General features: G+C 40.1%; 1 protein-coding gene across 9 annotated transcripts in view; it reads right to left on the bottom strand.

Annotated features, from left to right (window-relative positions):
• Positions 1-24342, bottom strand: part of ANKRD31 (ankyrin repeat domain 31) — a 211792-nt gene that overhangs the window by 114824 nt on the left and 72626 nt on the right. For 6 of the 9 annotated variants that reach the window (XM_035291397.3, XM_078365332.1, XM_008991929.5 and 3 more), the window contains one exon: positions 12483-12625. The exons of the other annotated variants lie outside the window; for them this stretch is intronic. In XM_035291397.3, the coding sequence (XP_035147288.3) occupies positions 12483-12625 (143 nt within the window). The remainder of the gene's footprint in view (positions 1-12482; positions 12626-24342) is intronic. 9 annotated transcript variants of the gene reach the window in all.

The raw sequence follows: 24342 nt of genomic DNA, 5'->3' as shown, positions 1-24342 counted from the left end.
CAGGCTGGTCTCAAACTTCTAACCTCAGGTGATCCACTCGCCTCAGCCTTCCAAAGTGCTGGGATTACAGGTGTGAGCCACCACTCCCAGCCGATTCAATGTCTTGTAATTTCAGAGCTATAATTTGTTGTACCCATAAAGGTTTAAAGTACAAATATTCCAAATTAAAAATTAAAAACAAATCAAAATCCTAAACACGGCTAGTCCCAAGCATTTCCAATAGAGAATATTCAATTTGTACTTCAAAAGACAGTATTCTGACTTTTCATCCCTGATGGAATATACTCTAAGGAAAAGAACTACCAAAATAGCAGTTTCATTTGTTAGTAGTAATACTGGCATTGTTAATAGTAATATTGTAAATATACTATATGATAAGGAAATAATTCAATTGGTGTATTAAGAAACAAATGTTTAACTTAAAAAATGATATATGAGTAGGTAGAGAAAGTTAAGTATAAATCTATACTATGGAGTCTGAAATGAAAATATCAGTATGAACTCATGATATTTTTTCCTTTCTAAAAGGAAATATTTCACTGAAAATGCATAAAAGCAATAACATCCAATAGTAATGAGGATACCTAGCATCTGCTCTGTGGGCTCTAAGTAGATTTTCCATTAAAATGTAACAATTTATAGAAAATATGTGAATAAACAAGCTAAACAATACCACAAAGATAAAATAAGCCAAATCCAAATTTGGGAAATTCTATATGACAAATAAGCCACTTTCTTCAACAAATAGGAAACATAAAACACTTACTATATAAAATACAGAAAAGACTTTATAGATTAAAACACATTTAAGAGACATAACAAATACATAGGATGTCTGAAGCTTGAGGTATTCTAATTCAAATTAAAACTTGCTATAAAAAACACATTTTTTGAAAACCTCAGAAATTTGAATATAGACTGGAGATTAAATGATATAAACAAACTTAATTCTATTAGGTGAAATAATATTGTGAATGTGAAAAATTTTTCCTTATCTGTTAAAGCTGTAGGCTCAAGTATTTATGGGTAAAATAGTATGAAGTCAGGGATTTCTTCAAAATACTCCAAAAACAAAATCAGCCCATGTTCTAACCAAACAGTCCAGAGTTCTATCACAAAATAGAATGTGTAATCAATTTTCACAAGAGAGGAGTTTACTACAAGGCCAGGTGCAGTGGCTCATGCCTGTAATCCCACACTTTGGGAGGCCAAAGCGGGCATATCACTTGAGGCCAGGAGTTCTAGACCAGCTTGGTCAAACTGGTAAAACCCCATCTTTACTGAAAATACCAAAAATTAGCCAGGCATGGTGGTACATGCCTGTAAATCCCAGCTACTCAAGAGGCTGAAGCACAAGAATTGCTGGGTGAAAGAGGGAGACTCTTTTCTCAAAAAAACAAAAATAAAAACAAAAAAGAATTCACTATAGACACACAAAAAATGAATAATCACCATGTCTGAGGGCTATTTTTTTCAATATATTTGAATCCCAATATCAATACCAACAAACCTCTTCAACTCACAGATTACAGAATACTTCAACCAAAAGCTTTGTTAAAGTTTTGATAGCTTATTTCAATGCCATTTCCTTCACCTACTACAAAGTAAACCTAATAAAAGATAAATAAAGGTTAGTCTGGCATGACTTGTTCTTAGTGATGCCTATGATTCCCAAAGATTACTACTTTCTTGCCTATGTCTTCCAACCATATATTTAATAACCTGTTGCAGATTTTCAAAGGAACAACACTGGGCTGATCATTTGTAATTCTCAAATTTCAACTTTTCCACTCTTTTAAAAGTGTATTATTTTTTAATAGTTTTAAGATGTAATTCACATGCCACACAGTCTACCTATTTAAAGAATAGAATTCATTGTTTTTTAGTATATTAAGAGGGTTGTACAACCATCACACAATCTAATTTTGTAACATTTTCATTCCCCCTAAAAGAAACCATTTAACCATTAGTTGTCACTCACCACTCTCCACCCTCTACCTCCTATCCCTAATATGTCTCTATAGATTTGACTATTATGGATATTTCAAATTAATTGAATCATAAGATGCAGATTTTTTTTTACTGCTTTTTCACTTTTAAAAAATAGGATATTATCTTTTAAATCTCTCCAACATAACAATTAAGACCTATAAGATAACATATTGTAGTTCCTTCAGCTCTCTGGAATGCTTAAAGAAGCTCACACTCTCCAGGTCCTAGGACAAGCATTGGGTTCCCAAAGCTTTCCCATCTGACACCTTTACTGCTGTGACACCACACCAAAGGCATCTGAGCAATCCAATACCCAGGGCCCAGGCCATTTTTCTGGTCATCTTTGCCTCACGTCACAACACCTACTGGTATTTTCTTTTAATTTTCACAACTGTTCTCTAGACTTCCACTCCTGTCTTGTAATTCTCTTTTTCTCTCACCATTAATCAGGATATGCCATGGTGCCAGGAGCATATGAACCACAGTGAGACTGGAGGATGGCAAGAAAGAATGCATTAAGTGGGGAAACTGGATTCTGTGGATAGAGGTCTGTGTCTTTGGTTCCTTTAACATAATTGAAGGGACCAGAGATTATTGAATATGCAAAGGCCAAATAGGAGGCAGCAATACTAGAGTGTAAGAAATAAATGGATTGCAGCCAAGTTCAAAGTGAGGCAAAGGAACAAATAGGAAAGAAAAGAAGAAAAATTAAAATGCTCAGGGCTCACATTACTCAAAGGAAGAAAAGTCTCTTGATCAGTATAGGTCAGCCCTGAGAAGTGAGGGAACAAATGGTCTATGGGGTTAAACAGAAGTGCTTTGGCATGAAGTTTCTCTGCTTTCTGACAGAGAAAGGATTCACACTGTCACATGTCTGCAGGGGTTTGGTCAGGGTGGTGGGAGAAATTATAAGAGAAAAATTATAGAGAAAAGGACACAAACCTTGGAAGGCTCAGAGGTTTTTGTAAAAGCCTCAGGAAGGAATGAGCCAAAGGTGGTGGTTCTTACCCAGAGGCAATTAGGCAGAAAGGAATGTAAGTGAGTTTATCTAAAGAGTTTGTTTACTCATGTGGTCCTAAGACCAACCTTTGAACATCCATAGGTGCATGACTGCTCTCTACTGGGGGGGTCAGCAATGTTATTATCCACAAATGGTGTTTGCTTCAGGCCTCTGAATCTGGCTTTTAATTATTTGTAGGACTGCTCTCTCCAGGGAAGGAAATCATGTTAATTATCCACAAGTGTGCTGACTCAAAGCTTCTGTCATTAAATCTATATTGAATACAGTGGCAGCTGGTAAGGGTCACAGCTGCTGACTCTTTACAGCACCCTCCTCGATGTCTGTGAGTTGCCCAGACCCCTAAGCCTGCTCTTTCACTGGATATTTGTGTCTGAGTGCATTTGTTCATCCATTGCTGGTTCAGGGTCTGTGGGTCAGACCCAGCAGTTGGTGCCCTGAGTGAGGAACACTGTAACAGATCGTGGATTGTGACAGAATCCTTGAAAACAAAGGTGAAGAAGACTGTGCAGTTGGTAAGTCCATAAGTCAGCAAGTCATTGGTACCCACTTGGGATTCCCAAGTTTGAGGGAAGTGTTCAGGCTAGGGTTTCATCATGGGACAGCAGTTATCAGCACAACAGAAGTAGTATATAAAAGTATTGAAACAGTTGCTTAAAGCCAGTGGAGCTTTGGTTTCAGAGGCTCAATTAAGGGACCTAATGCAAACTGTTGTCTTCCATAACCCATAGTTCCTAGCAGAAGTCATGCTAGATGTAGCGCGCTGGGAACAAGTGGGAAGAAATCTTAAACAGCATCATGTTTAAGGGCAATGGGTCCCAGTAACATCTCTAATGTTACGGGTTTGGTTAGGGTGGCTCTGGCCCTGTTATACACAGAAGGGCCTAAAAAAGGGAAGGAGGAGGAACCATCACTTACCTTACTGCCTCCTTATCCCTCAGTGCTGTTATCACTGAGCCAAGATAACAAAGAAGAAACAGGTTTTGCCTGCCCTCCCCCCGCCCCGTACATTGGAAAAAAGACAAGGGATATGCTACAGCTATGGGACTCTGTCTTAGGCAAATGCCATTAGAAGGGAAGCTCTTAGCCTGCCTAGTAGGCAATCCAGTACATGAACCCATTTCTTTTAATGCTTACAAAGAGCAAAGAAAAAGCATTAAAGAAAATGGAGCCACTTGCCCATTTATGAAAGAAATGATTGAAGCCTTGGCAGATAACTTCCATAGGACCCCATGGGACTGGTCAATGTTAACTAAAACAACTTTGGAGCCCAGCCAATACCTCCTCTGGAGGGCAGAATATGATGAGTTGAGCAAACAACAAGCTAACCAGAATCAATTGGCTGGCAAAATACAACAACTGCTATGCTCCAGGGGAGGGGCATACATGATGATGTACAACAACTAAATTTTGATCCCAGGCCTATGGACAAGTGTCTTTGTGCGCTCTCAGGGCTTGGGACCAAATTCCTGAAAGCAGAGTTCAACAGGGATCTTTTGTAAATGTTCAACAAGGGCTTCAGGGACCATATGTTGAGTTTATCAATCAGTTAACCCAGGCAATTAAGAGACAAATTAGTCATGCCCAGGCACTGATACCTTATTGCTGCAGTTGACTTATGAAAACACTAATTGTGGATTGCCACCTAGTGATACAGGCAATAAGAGGAAAGGGCCGCCACAGTTGGGGAACTAATACAAGCATGCCAACTGGTAGGGACTGAAATACACAAAGTCAGAATATTGGCTATGGCACTAAGACCTCCTAAAGTAAAAGGGAGAGAAACCCTAATTGTTTTCTATGTGGAGAGCCAGGACATATGAAGAGGAAATATCCCAACAATAGAAATCAAGTTAACTCAGGGAAAGAACCCCATTCTTTTTTTTTTTAAGACGCAGTTTCACTCCTGTTACCCAGACTGGAGTGCAATGGCACAATCTCGGCTCACCGCAACCTCCGCCTCCTGGATTCAGGCAATTGTCCTGCCTCAGCCTCCTGAGTAGCTGGGATTACAGGCACGCACCACCATGCCCAGCTAATTTTTTGTATTTTTAGTAGAGACAGGGTTTCACCATGTTGACCAGGATGGTCTCGATCTCTTGACCTCGTGATCCACCCGCCTCGGCCTCCCCAAGCGCTGGGATTACAGGCTTGAGCCACCGCACCTGGCCCAAGAACCCGCTTCTATATGTCCCCAGTGTAAAAAGGGTAAACACTGGGGAAATCAATGCAGGTCTAAATTTGATAAAAATGGAAACCCCATAGGTAATCAGATGGAAAACTTCATGAGGGGCTTTCCCCAGACCCCGCTCCCAACTGGGGAAATGCCAGCGGCTTTCTTTGGACAGATGGAAAGCCCACAGTCCTCTATCTCAGAGCAGCCACCACTGGGAGCACAGAACTGGACTTACTCTGCCCCAGCGAATTACTGCTAAAAGACGGAGAAGACCCAACAGGGATCTAGGGCCCACAGCCTCTGGGAACAGTAGGATAGTCCTAGGGTGATTGAGCCTATCTAGTAAAGGAATTAATGTGCTCACTCGGGTTACTGATAGTGATTATCAAGGTGAGATATTAGTAATGATGGAATGTAAACATCTGGATATTCTTCCCCCTGGAAAAAAGATAGCGCAGTTACTTCTTTTACCATACTGGGTCCCCAACTCCCAGGAAAAAGAAAGGGGAAAGGGAAGTTTTGGAAGCATGGGAGCCACAGGAGTATATTGGAACCAATTAATCAGTGATCAGAGACCCATGATTACCTTAAAAATTAGAAATAGGCCAGGCACAGTGGCTCATGCCTGTAATCCCAGCACTTTGGGAGACCGAGGCGGGTAGATCATGAGGTCAGGAGTTTGAGACCAGCCTGGCTAACACAGCGAAATCCATCTCTACTAAAAACATTTAAAAATTAGCCAGGTGTGGTGGTGGGGGCCTGTAATCCCAGCTTTTTGGGAGGCTGAGGCAGGAGAATTGCTTGAATCCAGGAGGCAGAAGTTGCGGAGAGCCAAGATCATGCCATTGCACTCCAGCCCCAGCAACAGTGCAAGAATCCATCTCAAAAAATTTAAAAAAAAAAAAGGAAATAAAAATTTTACTGGCTTATTGGACACAGGGGCGATATTTCAATCATTAGTGATCAAAACTTGCCAGAAACTTGGACTTGGGTCACTCAGAAACAAAATGTCGGCATCAGGGAGGAACACACAGCCAAGTAGAGCATGTGCCCTGTAATATGCTGCGATTCAGAAGGAAGAAAGGCAGTTTTACAAACTCTGATAATGCCCATCCCTGTTAATCTTTGGGGACAGGACCTATTAGCCCAAAGGGGGGTCACTCTGCAGATCCCTTTCTAATAATGACCACTGTTATTATCCCTCACCTATGACTAAGCGGCTTTCTCAAGATCCTATCTGAATAGAACAGTGGCCTGTGAAGGGAGAGAAATTACAGAGAGTCCATGAATTAGTTGAGGAGCAATTAAAAGTTGGTCATAGAGAACCATCTAACAACCCTTAGAATTTGCCCATTTTCACCATTCCCAAAAAGTCTGGCAAATGGAGACTTTTGCATGACTTACAGGCTATTAATGCTAATCTGCAACCTATAGGGCCCCTTCAACAGGGCCTCCCTTCTCCCGTGACAATTCCTCAAGATTGGCCTATCACCATTATTGACTTAAAAGACTGTTTTTATACTATTCCACTTGCAGAACAGGACAGAGAAAAATTTACAATACTGGCTATCAATAATGAAAGACCAGCTCGTTGACTGCACTGGAAAGTGCTTCCTCAAGGAATGCTGGATAGTCCTACCATGTGTCACTATCACATACATCAGGCTTTACTCCCCAGTGAAAAGAATTTCATAATTGCAAGATTACTCATTTTATGGATGATGTATTACTGGCACCCCAATAAAATTGGTAATTGTATATTTATATGCCTCTGTCATAAAGAATACACAGTTAAGAGGTTTAATCATAGCACCTGAAAAAGTACAGATGTCTTCTCCTTTGAAATATCTTGGATACATACTAACTTTCCAGTTAGTAAGACTTCAAAAGGTTAAATTAAATACTAGCAATTTACACACCTTAAATGATTATCAGAAATTGCTAGGCGATATTAACTGGCTTTGCCCTGCTTTGAATATTACAACTGATATGCTGCAAAACCTGTTTTCTATCTTAAAAAAGCAATGCAGTCTTAGATTCTCCCAGGTGTTTAATCCCAGCAGCAAAAAGGGAAATTAAGGAAATAGAACAAGCCATTTCTCACAGGCAACTAGATTGCATAGACCCACACTATTCAGTTCAATTGTCTTTCCCACTAAACACTCCCCTACAGGGTTAATAGGACAGATGACCCCAGGGCTACACTTTCTAGGATGGGTTTTTTGCTCACGTACTGGGACTAAAACATTCTCCCTACATCCAGCTGCTTAATAAAGTCACTTATTCAGGCTGCAGACGATGCAATCAGATGCTAGGTTATCACCCTGATATCATTAGGATTCTTTTAAGTAAAAAGCAATTGCCATTACCTATGGACCTGCAAATAGCATTCTCTGATTATACATGCCATATAGAGCATGTCCTTCCTGCTGACAAACTCCTTCAGTTCTTATGTTGTACTTCTGTGGTTCTGCCTACAAAAATAGTTGATTCCCCTGTACCTAACACTTTAACAATGTTTACTGACAGATCTGGTAAATATGGAAAAGCAGCTGTTTGGTGAAGACCACATAATTTCCTCACTCTATCTGGATTTACTAGCACTCAGAGAGCTGAGATTGGAGCTTTGATATTAGTCTTGGAAACTTTCTACTCAGCCCATCAATATTGTAGTGACTCTGCTTACTCTGTTTATTACAAAACCTTAAGACAGCCCTAATGAAGTCTACTCTTGGGCCCACCCTGTGTGCCCTTTTTCTTTGACTTCAGCAATTGCTAGATCAATGCAAACATCCTATTTTTATCACACATATTAAACCCCACAGTTCACTGCCTGGCCCACTGGCTTATGGCAATAATCAATCAGACCTACAAGTTATGACATCACTGCTTGATCAAACCACCCAATCGAATCAGTTTTTCCACCAAAATCAGAGAAACTTAACAATTTCAACTTACCCAAAAACTAACTAAACAAATACCCTGCAATGCCCAGATTGTCAGCTCACAGGCATGTCCCCTCCTTCAACAGGTGTTAACCCTAGAGGACTAGAACCTAAGATATATACATGTATCCATTGATATCAACACTCATCTAATTAGTGCATGTGCTCTTCCTGGAGAGTCCTCTCCATATGTCATTAAACATCTTCTCTTAACTTTTGCATTTATGCAAAAAATAAAACTGATAATTATCCAGCTTATGCCAGCTCACAGTTTCAACAATTTTGTCACACATGGAACATCCAGCATTCCACAGGCATCCCCAAGGACAGGCCATAGTAGAACATGCCTACTGCACCTTAAAAAATATGCTCAGAAAACAAAAAAGGGGGAGTATGAGTAAGGACCCTGCAACACTACTAGCACAAGCCTTATTTACCCTTAATTTCTTAAATTTAGATGATAAATTTCAATCAGCTATAGAAAAGCACTTTGCTAAAGCTTCTTAAAACATAAAACTCGCAGTTTTATGGAAGGATGTAATGAATGGTGTGGTCCAAATGATTTGCTAATATAGGGAAGAGGATATGCTTGTGTTTACACCCCCTCAGGTCCTCTTTGGATTCCAGCACAATGCATCAAACCTTACCATAGCATGGCTAGGACCCAACCCAATACCAGAAATGAAGGAGATGACCCTGTAGGACCCACAGCCATGGACAATGCGGCTTCCTCAGACAACACAGGACCTGGACCTCACTTTTGGGGAATCCTGAAGAAGACAATACGGGAAGCTGAGCAAATCCTGCTCCAGACAGACACCATTCACTCCAGATAATTTGTTCCTTGCTATGTTCTCTGTTGTACATTGCAACTCATGTAGGATATTGATCCTTTCTAGGCTCTCGCTTTGTCTGCAACCAGTACCTGTGACACTCTACTGGGCTCATATCTTAGATCTGCCTTTCTTTCAACCTGTCACGTGGGCAGACACCCACTTCCCATCCTCTAATAACATAACTGCTTGGCTGGGAGGGATAGATTTAGCCCTTGTGGGGTCCCTCATTAATGACACACAATGGATTAAGGTGCCAGGTAATACTACATATCACTCCACTATCTTTCTACTATGTGTAAATTATAAAAATTCTAACTCTTACTAAGTACCTGTCCAAACACAATTATGGTAAAGGAAATGCCTGAACAGTCTTAGTTGCAGGTAGCCTCAAACCGGGCAATGCAATCAATGCCACTTTCCCAAACATTCCTTCCTATGCTAAATAACAAAGCTGGAAAAGTAACGGATTCCACTTTAGCTGGGAGGTCTGTCATGGGGAATGGGCCTGTAGCCTCCAGTTAGGCAATTATAATATCTTAGACTGGAGCTCACAGCCATTTGCAGGGTGATCATACTAATATCTGCATCTATCGTGGCATCAATGACAGTTTCAAAGCCATGTGCTATTCCCCTATAATTTGGGCTAATACGGGGATGGGATATCCCATACCACAAGTAGAGTCCATGTCACCCTAAGACACTCTAGGTGCCTAAGACATCTTAGCAACCCCCTTAACACCTGGCAGGGACATACCATAATTCCAGTCACAATTACACTATGACCTTTTTTCATAATCACACTGATCATTGCCTGATTGGCACTACCCATTCATATGTTTTCCTTATGGAAACCAATATTTCTGTTACACCCCAAAACTCCACATTTGTGACCAAGTACAGGTACCGGCTTGGTTTGCCTCTTGTAACTCTAATTACAATATATCTAATTTAAATATTACTAGTGTCATGGTACTGAGGAGACAATCTGAGGCTTTCCTACTAGTCAATTTAACATGCAATTGGCAAGGTTCCTCTGCCCTTGCCACCAGAGAACGCGCCCTTTTCCAGGTCAGACACAAAAGATTCATAGTTACACTTATAGCCTTTCTAGTCTTAGCCATAGTCATCCTAGCATTGGGCTAGCAATGCTGTAGCATCTATTACTGACTCAGTGCAAATAGCTACTTTGGTAGATAATTTGGCCAGAAATGTATCTAATGAACTTCTCTTACAGCAAGGTATAGATTAAAGATTCTTGCATTCTGCAAGCTCTCAAGGCTGTTTTGGAACATGTAGGGGAGCAATAAGTTGCACTGGCATTCCGACAGCAGTTAAAATGTGACTGGGAGCATAAGCATATCTGTGTCACCTCTCTACCTTGGAATCAATCAATATATAGTTGCGATAAGGTGAAACAACACCTCAGGGGAACTTTCCATGATAATTTAACTGCAAATGTAAAGTAATTTAAAACCAAAATTCTAGAATCCCTAAATGCTATAGATCTAAATGCCCAAAAAACAGCCATGTGAAAGGGTATTGGAGACCATCTCTCCTGGATTGACCCCCACTCCTGGGGGTCACTCTTTGATTGGAAAAGAATGTTACTGATTATACTCATGTTGTTCTTACGTTATTTACTAATTCTAGGATACAAAGCCAGCATACGACCTGTGACTGCTGTGCCAGACAAAACTGCTGCTGCATACATCTGAAAGAATGTTACTGATTATACTCATGTTTGTCTTATGTTATTTACTAATTCTAGTATACAAAGCCAGCATACAACTTGTGACTGCTGTGCCAGATAAAACTGCTGCTGCATACATCTGTATTATTCAATCAACAAAACCTGATGCAACAAAAAAGAAAAGGGGGAGATGCAGGGGTCCAGTCAGAGTGGTGGGAAAAATTATAGAGAAAAGGACACAAACCTTCTTGGAAGGCTCAGAGGTTTTGCAAAAGCCTAAGGAAGGAATGAGCCAAAGGCGGCAGTTCTTACCCAGAGGCAATTAGGCAGAAAGGAATGTAAGGGAGTTTATCTAAAGAGCTTGTTTACTCATGTGGTCCTAAGACCAACTTTTGAACATCCACAGGTGCATGACTGCTTTCTAGTGGCGAGTGGGGTGGGGGGTGGTTGTCAACAATGTTATTATCTACAAATGGTGTTTGCTTCAGGCCTCTGAACTTAGCTTTTAATCATTCATAGGACTGCTCTCTCTGGGGAAGGCAACCATCTTAATTATCCACAAGTGTGTTGACTCAAAATCCTCTGTCATTAAATCTATACTGAATAAAATGCCCACAGTGCCAGTTGGTAAGCGTCACAGCTGCTGGCTCTTTACAGCACCCTCCCCAGTATCTGTGAGTTGCCAGAACCCCTAAGCCTGCTCTTTCACTGGATATTTGTGTCTGAGTGCATTTGTTCATCCATTGCTGGGTCAGGATCTGCGGGCTGGACCTGACACATTTCCATACTTTCATTCTTCTGGCCATTAAATTGGATGCTGGGCATAATTCTCTCCTCCCAGTCCTCTAAACTATATCAAAAATGACTATCCATCACCAAGATATACATTATCAACAAACAAAAAACAATAAACAAATGACAAAAAAACTGCATAAACCCTTCTGAAGTACTGTTCTACGCTATGAAAAAATTTACTTGGTCTATTCCCATGGCTCCTAGCAGCCTTCTCCATCTCTGCCTGTGTTAGGCCTTTCTTATAGAAACAGGCAGACAAATCTTCCTAATCCCAGCTGGTTAATCCTCTTTCCCATTCTAGAATTTTTTAAACCCAAAGTCAACTTCCAATGCCTGAAATAAGTAAGATATCTTTAGCAAGTGCCTCAGTCCTGCAACATTGTTCCAGAACCAAAAAAATGTGTAGGAAGCTAATAAATATGCTTTCTGAGATAAACCATGTATACTAGAATTCATAATCTTAATGTTACCACTTATTGCAGTTACTACTAACCAACTGTCACGCAATTATAGCAGTCTGATATTTTAACCTGCAGTACAACTCTGCTGATACACCCTGGCTGATCATTAAGCTGAACTGATCAGAAACATTCTTCGGTCTTAGGCCAATTATGAAAGTGACTCTAGACTCCATAAAGCTGTAAACTTCCTATGAGAACTGGACATCATTTTGTAACACTCTATAAGAAGGAAACATTCTTCTAAACCCTATAAAGCACGATATTTAAGAAGTTTTAAAGGAGAACAAGTTGAAAAAAATACTGTGTAACCAAAAAGCTCTGTATGGTTATTAAACACTTTTAGTGTGTAAAATACTAAAAGTTATTAGTTTTAATATGTAAAATGATGCCTGTCACATTCCATACAACAAACCCATCACACAGTAAAATTTCATTATAAATTCTAAGTATTCATTAGCAGAATGAAATTAAACTAAAATTCTTGTATATTTTTCTATTGTGTGATCCCACAGTATTTAATGTTTACAAAATGAATATTATTTGCTCTGCAAATAAAAGCATCACAGTACCTTATAATGTCCATTCATCACAGCATCATGTAGGGGAGTAATCTGGTACATTCCTCTGATATTTACATCTGCTCCACCTTTTACTAGTTCACTTGCTGTCCAATAAAATCCTCCTACACTTGCTTCATGAAGTGCTGTCCAACCTATCATACATAAAATATATGCCATTTGTTTATATTTGGCATCTTAATAATGTTTTGTGCTTACCCTTAAAAAACAACTCTGATTCTAAGTTGTTTCTTTAAAAATATTTTGATTATGTGAGTCAAGATAGTGTCACCTGAAAGCACACTGTATTATTTGGTAGGCTCAGTAAATCCGAAGGACAAATCAAACTCCTACCCCTCAACTCTGTTGTGCAAAACTATGAAAAGAAGAAAAATATCTGAAAGTAATCCTGATCTCTTCAAATAAATAGGCTGTGCAGGAGTCATTATCAACTCAAAGAGAATGCTGGCTACACACTACTTTTCTGCAGAGATGAGGGGAGAAATGCTTTATTTCTAGTTCAAGGTACTTCCATTAAAGTATCCAACTGGCTGGTCTACATATCATTCAGTTCAAAAGTATATACTCATTTTTTCTCCTTCTTTACAAAAAGCTATTTATAGTAGTTTAACAAACCACAAACTGCTCCAAGAAAACCATTTATACAGGCTCTTTTCGTTTCTTAGCCAAAGACAATGGTCTCAGTTGTAGATATTTATTAATTTCCAATAAATCTTATGACATGTAAGAAAACTTTAAAGTTGCATGTCAAAAGAGAATTTCACTAGCTCTTCTCAGAACATTCACCATAAAACAGGGTTTCCCAATCTCAGCTTATGTTTCTTGGTTGTTATGAGTATCACAGAATGTTTAACAGCATCCCTGGCCTCAACCCACCAGATGATAGCAGAAACTCCTATCCCAGTTGTAACAACTAAACATGTTTCCAGAAACTGCCAAAACTCCCCTGGGGGTGGGAACAAAATCACTCCAGTTGAGAACCACTGCCATACAATGTTGTGGAAGGAGTTTCTCCTATACTATTAATTAAAATGTTTTGAGGAAGAAATGAAGAGACCCCAAAATTGTAAATATATAGTTTAATTAAAGTTTTTTCCCCTATAAATTTCCTTAAAATGAATATGGTTTGTTTAAAGTGAAAGTTATAACATTTATAATGTATGTAGATATGATACATATGATAGCTATAGCATAATGGATATAGGGAATAAATGGACTATATGTATTCAGTGTCCTCACATTTCACATAAAGTATTATAATATTAACTCTAAGATGACTGTGAAACATTAGAGGTGTATACTTAATCCCTAGAGTAACTGTGAAAAAATACTGTAGAGTCAAAGAAACAAAAAGCAGATTAAGCACACAGAAAATAACTAGTAAAATGGCAGACCTAAATCCAACCATTTATGTTAATGTAAATTGACTAAGCATGCTAATTTCCAATTGAAAAATAAGATTGGCAGAATGAATAAAAAAGCAAAACTGTCTGCTATTTACAAGAAACATACTTTATTTTTGTTGCAAGTTTTATGTTAAGGTGTACATGTGCAGATTTTTTAAATGAGTAAGTTGTGTGTCACTGAGGTTTGGTGTACAAATGATCCCATCACCCAGGTAGTATGCATAGTACCCAATAGGTAGTTTTTCAACACGTGTCCCACTCCTTTCCTCCTCCCATAAGTAGTCCCCAGTGTCTACTGTTTCCATCTTAAGAAACATGCAAATGGAAAGAAAAAAAAAGCAGGGGTTACAATCCTAGTCTCTGACAAAACAGACTTTAAACCAACAAAGATCAAAAGAGAGAAAGAAGGGTATTACACAATGGTAAAGGAATTGATACATCAAGAAGAGCTAACTATCCTAAATATATATGCACCCAATACAGGAGCACTAAGATAAATTAAGCAAGTTCTTAATGACCTACAAAGAGACTTAGACTCCTACACAATAATAGTGGGAGACTTTAATACTCCACTGTCAATATTAGACATATCAATGAGACAGGAAATTAAAAAGGATATCCGAGACTTGAACTCAGATCTGGACCAAGTGAATCTAATAGACATCTACAGGACTCTTCACTCCAAATACACAGAATATAAAGGCACATGCATACGTATGTTCATTGCAGCGTCGTTCACAATAGCAAAGACTTGAAACCACCCCAAATGCCCATCAACGATAGACTGGTTAAAGAAAATGTGGCACATATACACTGTGGAATACTATGCAGCCATCAAAAAGGATGTCCTTTGCAGGGACATGGATAAAGCTGGAAACTATTATTCTCAGCAAACTGACACAAGAATAGAAAACCAAACACTGCATGTTCTCACTCATGAGTGTTGAGCAATGAGAACATGGACACAGGGAGGGGAACATCACACACCACGGCCTGTGAAGGGGTGGGGGAGGGATAGCTAAGGGAGGGATAGCAGGGGTGGGGAGATAGGGGAGGGATAGCATTAGGAGAAATATTTAATGTAGACGGGTGATGGATGCAGCAAACCACAATGGCACATGTATACCTGTATAACAAACTTGCACATTCTGCACATGCACCCCAGAACTTAAAGTATAATAAAAAAAAGAAAAAAAAGGAAAAAAACTCTCAATGTTAAACAAACTCGTTCAGAAAATAGAAGAGAGTAGACTTCTTAATTTATGAGGCCTGCAAAACCCTCATACCAAAACCAAAGGCATTACAAAAATATTATAAACTGATCACTGTAAATCTATAAACATAGATTTTTAAAACTCCTCAACAAAATATTAGCAAATCTTGATTAAAATGATCCAGACAAAAGCATTAATCTCCCCTCAAAAAAATTACAGACAAAAGAATTATCCTACCCCAAAAAATTATATGTCAAATTTACTCATGAAAATATATGCAAAAATCCTTCCTATAGCAAATTGAATCCAGCAATATATAAAAAGAATGATATAACATAACCAGATACAGTTTATTTTAAGAATGCAAGGTTGGTTTAACATTTGGAAAATCAATCAACCTAATCACCACAGTAGTGAAATAAGAGAGAAAAATTATATGGCCATATCAATAGATGCAGCAAAAGTACATGAGAAAAGCTAGCATCTACTCTATCAAAAAAAAAAACTCTGCAAAATAAGAATAGACTCTTCAATCTGCTCAAGAGCATCTACAAAAACCCATAGTTAAAAATCATGTTTAATGATAAAATATGCTGAAATATTGAAAGAAGCAAAACTAATAAACAGTGAAAAACAGAACAGTAGTGGCACCTTGAGAGTGAAGGATGACTGGGAAGAGGCATGAGGAACTTTCTGGGATAGTGTACTGTCAAAATTCATCAAATGGCACATTTAAGATTTGTAGTTTACTATATGAAAATGTTACCTCAGAAAACACACACACACAAACACACACAAATACACACACACACTACTGAACTCTAGTTAATAATATTCATGCTGAGGTGTCTAGTGATAAAACACATAGATATCTACAATTTTTTTGAAATGCATCAAAATAAAGATGGATTTAAGTATGGGCAGAGAGATTTCAAGATGAATAGGTATTCAATAAAATAACTATGTAGAATCTAGATTTTAGGTATATGGATAAATAAATAGGCCACATGAACTTTTGAATATTTTTTTTTTTTATTGGATTATAGGTTTTGGGGTACATGAGCAGAGCATGCAAGACAGTTGCGTAGGTATACACATGGCAGTGTGCTTTGCTTTTCTTCTCCCCTTCACCCACATTTGGCATTTCTCCCCAGGCTATCCCTCCCCACCTCCCCCTCCCACTGGCCCTCCCCTTTTCCCCCCAATAGACCCCAGTGTTTAGTACTCCCCTTTCTGTGTCCATGTGTTCTCATTTTTCATCACCCACCTATGAGTGAGAATATGCGGTGTTTCATTTTCTGTTCTTGTGTCAGTTTGCTGAGGATGATGTTCTCCAGATTCATCCATGTCCCTACAAACGACACGAACTCATCATTTCTGATTGCTGCATAATATTCCATGGTGTATATGTGCCACATTTTTCCAATCCAGTCTATTATCAATGGGCATTTGGGTTGATTCCAGGTCTTTGCTATTGTAAACAGTGCTGCAATGAACATTCGTGTACATGTGTCCTTATAGTAGAACGATTTATAGTCTTTTGGATATATACCCAGTAATGGGATTGCTGGGTCAAATGGAATTTCTATTTCTAAGGCCTTGAGGAATCGCCACACTGTCTTCCACAATGGTTGAACTAATTTACACTCCCACCAACAGTGTAAAAGTGTTCCTTTTTCTCCACATCCTCTCCAGCATCTGTTGTCTCCAGATTTTTTAATGATCGCCATTCTAACTGGCGTGAGATGGTATCTCAATGTGGTTTTGATTTGCATCTCTCTGATGACCAGTGACGATGAGCATTTTTTCATATGATTGTTGGCCTCATATATGTCTTCTTTCGTAAAGTATCTGTTCATATCCTTTGCCCACTTTTGAATGGGCTTGTTTGTTTTTTTCCTGTAAATCTGCTTGAGTTGTTTGTAAATTCTGGATATCAGCCCTTTGTCAGATGGGTAGACTGCGAAAATTTTTTCCCATTCTGTTGGTTGCCGATCCACTCTAGTGACTGTTTCTTTTGCCGTGCAGAAGCTGTGGAGTTTCATTAGGTCCCATTTGTCTATTTTGGCTTTTGTTGCCAATGCTCTTGGTGTTTTGTTCATGAAGTCCTTGCCTACTCCTATGTCCTGGATAGTTTTGCCTAGATTTCCTTCTAGGGTTTTTATGGTGCCAGGTCTTATGTTTAAGTCTTTAATCCATCTGGAGTTAATTTTAGTGTAAGGTGTCAGGAAGGGGTCTAGTTTCTGCTTTCTGCACATGGCTAGCCAGTTTTCCCAACACCATTTGTTAAACATGGAATCCTTGCCCCATTGCTTGTTTTTGTCAGGTTTATCAAAGATTGTATAGTTGTATGTATGTTGTGTTGCCTCCGGTGCCTCTGTTTTGTTCCATTGGTCTATATCTCTGTTTTGGTACCAGTACCATGCTGTTTTGATTACTGTAGCCTTGTAGTATAGTTTGAAATCCGGTAGTGTGATGCCCCCCGCTGTGTTCTTTTTGCTTAGAATTGACTTGGCTATGCGGGCTCTCTTTTGGTTCCATATGAAGTTCATGGTGGTTTTTTCCAGTTCTGTGAAGAAAGTCAATGGTAGCTTGATGGGGATAGCATTGATTCTGTAAATTACTTTGGGCAGTATAGCTATTTTCACGATATTAATTCTTCCTAACCATGAACATGGAATGTTTCTCCATCTGTTTGTGTCCTCTCTGATTTCGTTGAGCAGTGGTTTGTAGTTCTCCTTGAAGAGGTCCCTTACCTTCCTTGTGAGTTGTATTCCAAGGTATTTTATTCTTTTTGTAGCAATTGCGAATGGCAGTTCGCTCTTGATTTGGCTTTCTTTAAGTCTTTTATTGGTGTAGACGAATGCTTGTGATTTTTGCACATTGATTTTATATCCTGAGACTTTGCTGAAGTTGTTTATCAGTTTCAGGAGTTTTTGGGCTGAGGCGATGGGGTCTTCTAGGTATACTATCATGTCGTCTGCAAATAGAGACAATTTGGCTTCCACCTTTCCCATTTGAATACCCTTTATTTCTTTTTCTTGCCTGATTGCTCTGGCTAGAACTTCCAGTACTATATTGAATAGGAGTGGTGAGAGAGGGCATCCTTGTCTAGTGCCAGATTTCAAAGGGAATGCTTCCAGTTTTTGCCCATTCAGTATGATATTGGCTGTTGGTTTGTCATAAATAGCTTTTATTACTTTGAGATACATTCCATCGATACCGAGTTTATTGAGGGTTTTTAGCATAAAGGGCTGTTGAATTTTGTCAAATGCCTTCTCTGCGTCAATTGAGATAATCATGTGGTTTTTGTTTTTGGTTCTGTTTATGTGGTGAATTACGTTGATAGACTTGCGTATGTTGAACCAGCCTTGCATCCCTGGGATGAATCCTACTTGATCATGATGAATAAGTTTTTTGATTTGCTGTTGCAATCGGCTTGCCAATATTTTATTGAAGATTTTTGCATCTATGTTCATCATGGATATTGGCCTGAAGTTTTCTTTTCTCATTGGGTCTCTGCCGGGTTTTGGTATCAGAATGATGTTGGTCTCATAAAATGATTTGGGAAGGATTCCCTCTTTTTGGATTGTTTGAAATAGTTTTAGAAGGAATGGTACCAGCTCCTCCTTGTGTGTCTGGTAGAATTCGGCTGTGAACCCGTCTGGACCTGGGCTTTTTTTGTGAGGTAGGCTCTTAATTGCTGCCTCAACTTCAGACCTTGTTATTGGTCTATTCATAGTTTCAGCTTCCTCCTGGTTTAGGCTTGGGAGGACACAGGAGTCCAGGAATTTATCCATTTCTTCCAGGTTTACTAGTTTATGTGCATAGAGTTGTTTGTAATATTCTCTGATGATGGTTTGAATTTCTGTGGAATCTGTGGTGATTTCCCCTTTATCATTTTTTATTGCATCTATTTGGTTGTTCTCTCTTTTATTTTTAATCAATCTGGCTAGTGGTCTGTCTATTTTGTTGATCTTTTCAAAAAACCAGCTCTTGGATTTATTGATTTTTTGAAGGGTTTTTCGTGTCTCAATCTCCTTCAGCTCAGCTCTGATCTTAGTAATTTCTTGTCTTCTGCTGGGTTTTGAGTTTTTTTGATCTTGCTCCTCTAGCTCTTTCAATTTTGACGATAGGGTGTCAATTTTGGATCTCTCCATTCTCCTCATATGGGCACTTATTGCTATATACTTTCCTCTAGAGACTGCTTTAAATGTGTCCCAGAGGTTCTGGCACGTTGTGTCTTTGTTCTCATTGGTTTTGAAGAACTTCTTTATTTCTGCCTTCATTTCGTTGTTTACCCAGTCAACATTCAAGAGCCAGTTGTTCAGTTTCCATGAAGCTGTGCGGTTCTGGGTCGGTTTCTGAATTCTGAGTTCTAACTTGATTGCACTATGGTCTGAGAGGCTGTTTGTTATGATTTCAGTTGTTTTGCATTTGTTGAGCAGTGCTTTACTTCCAATTATGTGGTCAATTTTAGAGTAGGTGTGATGTGGTGCTGAGAAGAATGTGTATTCTGTGGATTTGGGGTGGAGAGTTCTGTAAATGTCCACCAGGTTTGCTTGCTCCAGGTCTGAGTTCAAGCCCTGGGTATCCTTGTTGATTTTCTGTCTGGTTGATCTGTCTTGTATTGACAGTGGAGTGTTAAAGTCTCCCACTATTATTGTGTGGGAGTCTAAGTCCTTCTGTAAGTCATTAAGAACTTGCCTAATGTATCTGGGTGCTCCTGTGTTGGGTCCATATATGTTTAGGATCGTTAGCTCTTCTTGTTGTATCGATCCTTTTACCATTATGTAATGGCCTTCTTTGTCTCTTTTGATCTTTGTTGCTTTAAAGTCTATTTTATCAGAGATGAGAATTGCAACTCCTGCTTTTTTTTGCTTTCCATTAGCTTGGTAAATCTTCCTCCATCCCTTTATTTTGAGCCTTTGTGTATCCTTGCATGTGAGATGGGTTTCCTGGATACAGCACACTGATGGGTTTTGGCTTTTTATCCAATTTGCCAGTCTGTGTCTTTTGATTGGTGCATTTAGTCCATTTACATTTAGGGTTAATATTGTTATGTGTGAATTTGATACTGCCATTTTGATGCTAAGTGGCTGTTTTGCCTGTTAGTTGTTGTAGATTCTTCATTATGTTGAAGCTCTTTAGCATTCAGTGTGATTTTGGAATGGCTGGTACTGATTGATCCTTTCTATGTGTAGTGCCTCTTTTAGGAGCTCTTGTAAAGCAGGCCTGGTGGTGACAAAATCTCTGAGTACTTGCTTGTTCGCAAAGGATTTTATTCTTCCTTCACTTCTGAAGCTCAGTTTGGCTGGATATGAAATTCTGGGTTGAAAGTTCTTTTCTTTAAGAATGTTGAATATTGGCCCCCACTCTCTTCTGGCTTGTAGTGTTTCTGCCAAGAGATCTTCTGTGAGTCTGATGGGCTTCCCTTTGTGGGTGACCCGACCTTTCTCTCTGGCTGCCCTTAGTATTCTCTCCTTTATTTCAACCCTGTTGAATCTGATGATTATGTGCCTTGGGGTTGCTCTTCTTGCGGAATATCTTTGTGGTGTTCTCTGTATTTCCTGCAATTGAGTGTTGGCTTGTCTTGCTAGGTGGGGGAAATTTTCCTGGATGATGTCCTGAAGAGTATTTTCCAGCTGGGATTCATTCTCTTCGTCCCCTTCTGGTACACCTATCAAACGTAGGTTAGGTCTTTTCACATAGTCCCACATTTCTTGGAGACTTTGTTCATTCCTTTTTGCGCTTTTTTCTCTGATCTTGGTTTCTCGTTTTATTTCATTGAGTTGGTCTTCGACTTCAGATATTCTTTCTTCTGCTTGGTCAATTCGGCTATTGAAACTTGCGTTTCCTTCGCGAAGTTCTCGTATTGTGTTTTTCAGCTCCTTTAATTCATTCATATTCCTCTCTAAGGTATCCATTCTTGTTATCATTTCCTCGAATCTTTTTTCAAGTTCTTAGTTTCTTTGCATTGATTTAATACATGATCTTTTAGCTCACAAAAGTTTCTCATTATCCATCTTCTGAAGTCTAATTCCGTCATTTCGTCACAGTCATTCTCCGTCCAGCTTTGTTCCCTTGCTGGTGAGGAGTTTTGGTCCTTTCTAGGAGGTGATGTGTTCTGGTTTCGGGTGTTTTCCTCCTTTTTGCGCTGGTTTCTTCCCATCTTTGTGGATTTGTCCACTGGTCGTCTGCGTAGTTGCTGACTTTTCGTTTGGGTCTCTGAGTGGACACCCAGAATGTTGATGATGAAGTATTTCTGTTGCTTGGTTTTCCTTCTACCAGTCTAGCCCCTTCGCTGTACGACTGTTGAGGTCCGCTCCAGACCCTGCTTGTCTGGGGTACACCTCTAGTAGCCGTGGCACAGCGAGGGATGCTACCAGTTTCTTTTTCTGCTCTCTTTGTCCCAGGATGATGCCTGCCTAATGACAGTCTTTTGGATATAGAGGGGTCAGGGAGCTGCTTGAGGAGACAGTTTGTACTTTATAGGGGTTTAATTGCTGAGCTGTGCACTCTGTTGTTCATTCAGGGCTGTTAGGCTGCTATGTTTGATTCTGCTGCAACACAGCTCATTAAACAACCCTTTTTTTTTTTCTCAAATGCTCTGTGTTGAGGGGTTTGGGCTTTATTTTTGGATGTCCGATCAGGTGTCCTGCCCAGCTCGAAGGCAGACTAGCCACTGTTTGGCTGCCGAGGCTCCGCCCTGCTGTTGTGTGATTCGCGCTGTTCCTGCCGGCTCTGCTGTGGTCTCCGCCACGCCCTGCGGTGGAGTCTCTTCGTTGTAGCGTGTTGCCTCAGCAACGGCAGGCTGCGTCAGCAGTGGGCGTGTATCTCAGTAGGGACGGGTTGCCTCGGCAACGGCTGGCTGCGTCAGCAGTGGGCGTGTATATCAGTTGGGGCAGGTTGTCTCCGTAGTGGTGGAAGCCCCTCCCCCACAGAGCGTCTCGGACCGTCTGCCCGGGATAGTTTGAAATTGCGGTTTTGTTCGTCCCACTGGGTATCCCAAACGATCTGTCCCTGCAATCCCCTGGGCTGGGCTACTGTGCAAGTCTCGTTCAGTCTCAAGTCCAGCCCTCTCAAGTCTCAGGTTGCCGGTTCAACAAGGCACCCGGACAAGCGCGCCCTGTGGGGATTGCTGGGTAGGGCCGGCCGCCGGCCGCCGCCCCGGCTGCCGGCTTCGCCAGGCAGACCTACTGCCTGGCGTCCCGTGTCTTTTTATACTTGGGAGTTTCCCCGTTCTGTGGGCAACAAAGATCAGTCTGGAAATGCAGCACTGACTCACCGTTTGCGGATTCGACGCGGGCTCCAATCCTGGGTTGTTCTCACAGCGCCATCTTGAGTCCCCTCTCTTGAATATTTTTAAACTACCTATTTTTAAGATGCATATACAAAAATAATTTCCCCCAAATACTATTTCTTATAGAAGGTATAAATTCATTGCTGTTTAGGTTCTGAGACCTGTGAACTAGTAAAAATTTGCTTATGTATACCAGTTAACTTGATTATCTATCACAGGTCCCAGTTAGATGGGATGAAAAAGTAAGCATCAGAAACTCAAAATCATTAACCTTGGAATGCAGATAATGGTTTTCCTCCCAGGAAACTTCCTTTCCTTATATATATTTTGCTCAAACTACAATAAAACTTAGTTTCCTAAAGATGAAATGGGCTGGGCACAGTGGCTCATGCCTGTAATCCCCAGGACTTTGGAGGACAAGGAAGGCAGATCACCTGAGGTCAGGAGCTCAAGACCAGCCTAGCCAATATGGTGAAACCTCATCTCTACTAAAAATACACTAATTAGCCAGGCATCATGGCAGGCACCTGTAATCACAGCTACTTGGGAGGCTGAGGCAGGAGAATCTCTTGAACCTGGGAGGGGAAGGTTGTAGTGAGCTGAGATCGCGACTGCACTCCAGCCTGGGTGACAAGAGTGAGACTCCATCTCAAAAAAAAAAAAAGACTAAAATGTCTACTATAGAAATAAGAAAATGACCACAAACAAGTATTTTTTCCCTGAGCCCATAATGACTGAAAGATAAGGTAAATATAAAAGTAAACACATGGCTTCCAAGGAAAAGTTAGTATCCTATTTTAAAATTACTGAAGAAAATTCCCAAAGAAAACAAGATACAAGTGTGAGTGATTCAAAGTCAATAATGGAGCAGGGGGAGGAGCTGCTTAAAAATGAATCCCCAATATCCCTGATCAACACAGGGGCAAAATCTTTAACAAAATACCAGCAAACTGAATTCAACAGTATATAAAAAAGATTATTCACTATGATCCCGTGGGATTCATCCCAAGTATACAAGAGTGATTTAATATGCACACACCAATAAATGTGATATATCACATTAACAGAAAAACAAAAACCATATGATCATTTCAAAAGATGTAGAAAAAGCATTTGACAGAATTCAGCATCACTTCATGATAAAAATTCTCAACAAATTAGGTTCAGAAGGTACATACATCAACACAATAAAAATCCCATACATGGGCTTTATTTTTACCCACAGCTAACTTCATATGAAGCAGGGAAAAGTTGAAAGTTTTTCCTTTAAGATCTGGAAAAAGACAAGAATGGCCACTTTCACCACTTCTAGTCAGCATTGTACTGGAAGTCCTAGCAAGAGCAATTAGGCAAAAGAAAAAAATAAAAGGCGTCCAAATGGGAAAGGAAGAAGTCAAATTGTCCCTGTTTGTAGATAACATGGTCTTATATAGGAGGTAGGAGAAGATGGTGCTGTAGGACCAATTCAGGATTGCAGCTCCCAGTGAAAATGCAGAGGGTGAGTGGATGCTGCATTTCCAGACGGATCTTTATTGCCCACAGACCAGGAGATTCCCAGGTGTAGGAGCCCCATGGGCCACCAGCGTGGCTGTTTGGGCCAGCACAGCTGTTTGGGCTGGGGCCGCAGTGCAGCGGCACTCCGTACAAAATACACTGGTTTGGTTGCCCTGTTAAACCGGCAATTGGAGATTTCGGAAGGCAGATTAGCACATTCATCTGATTAAACAGGACTTAAACAGAAAGCCAGGCCAGGAGATTCTCAGGCAGCAACGTTGTTTCAGCTGGCCCAGTGGGTTGCTGCACGAGAAATCACACAGATCCCAGTGCCCTTTCAGCAGGCGACTGGAACACCTGGGACAGAGTCAACCATTCAACCTAAAAAAAAAAAAAAGGGCTCTGAGGCAGGGAGCCAGGTGATCAGGCTTGGC

This window comes from Callithrix jacchus, chromosome 2 (assembly GCF_049354715.1).
Source record: "Callithrix jacchus isolate 240 chromosome 2, calJac240_pri, whole genome shotgun sequence".
In the NCBI taxonomy this organism is placed as follows: Eukaryota; Metazoa; Chordata; class Mammalia; order Primates; family Cebidae; genus Callithrix; species Callithrix jacchus.
This window is presented reverse-complemented; position numbering and strand designations above follow the sequence as displayed.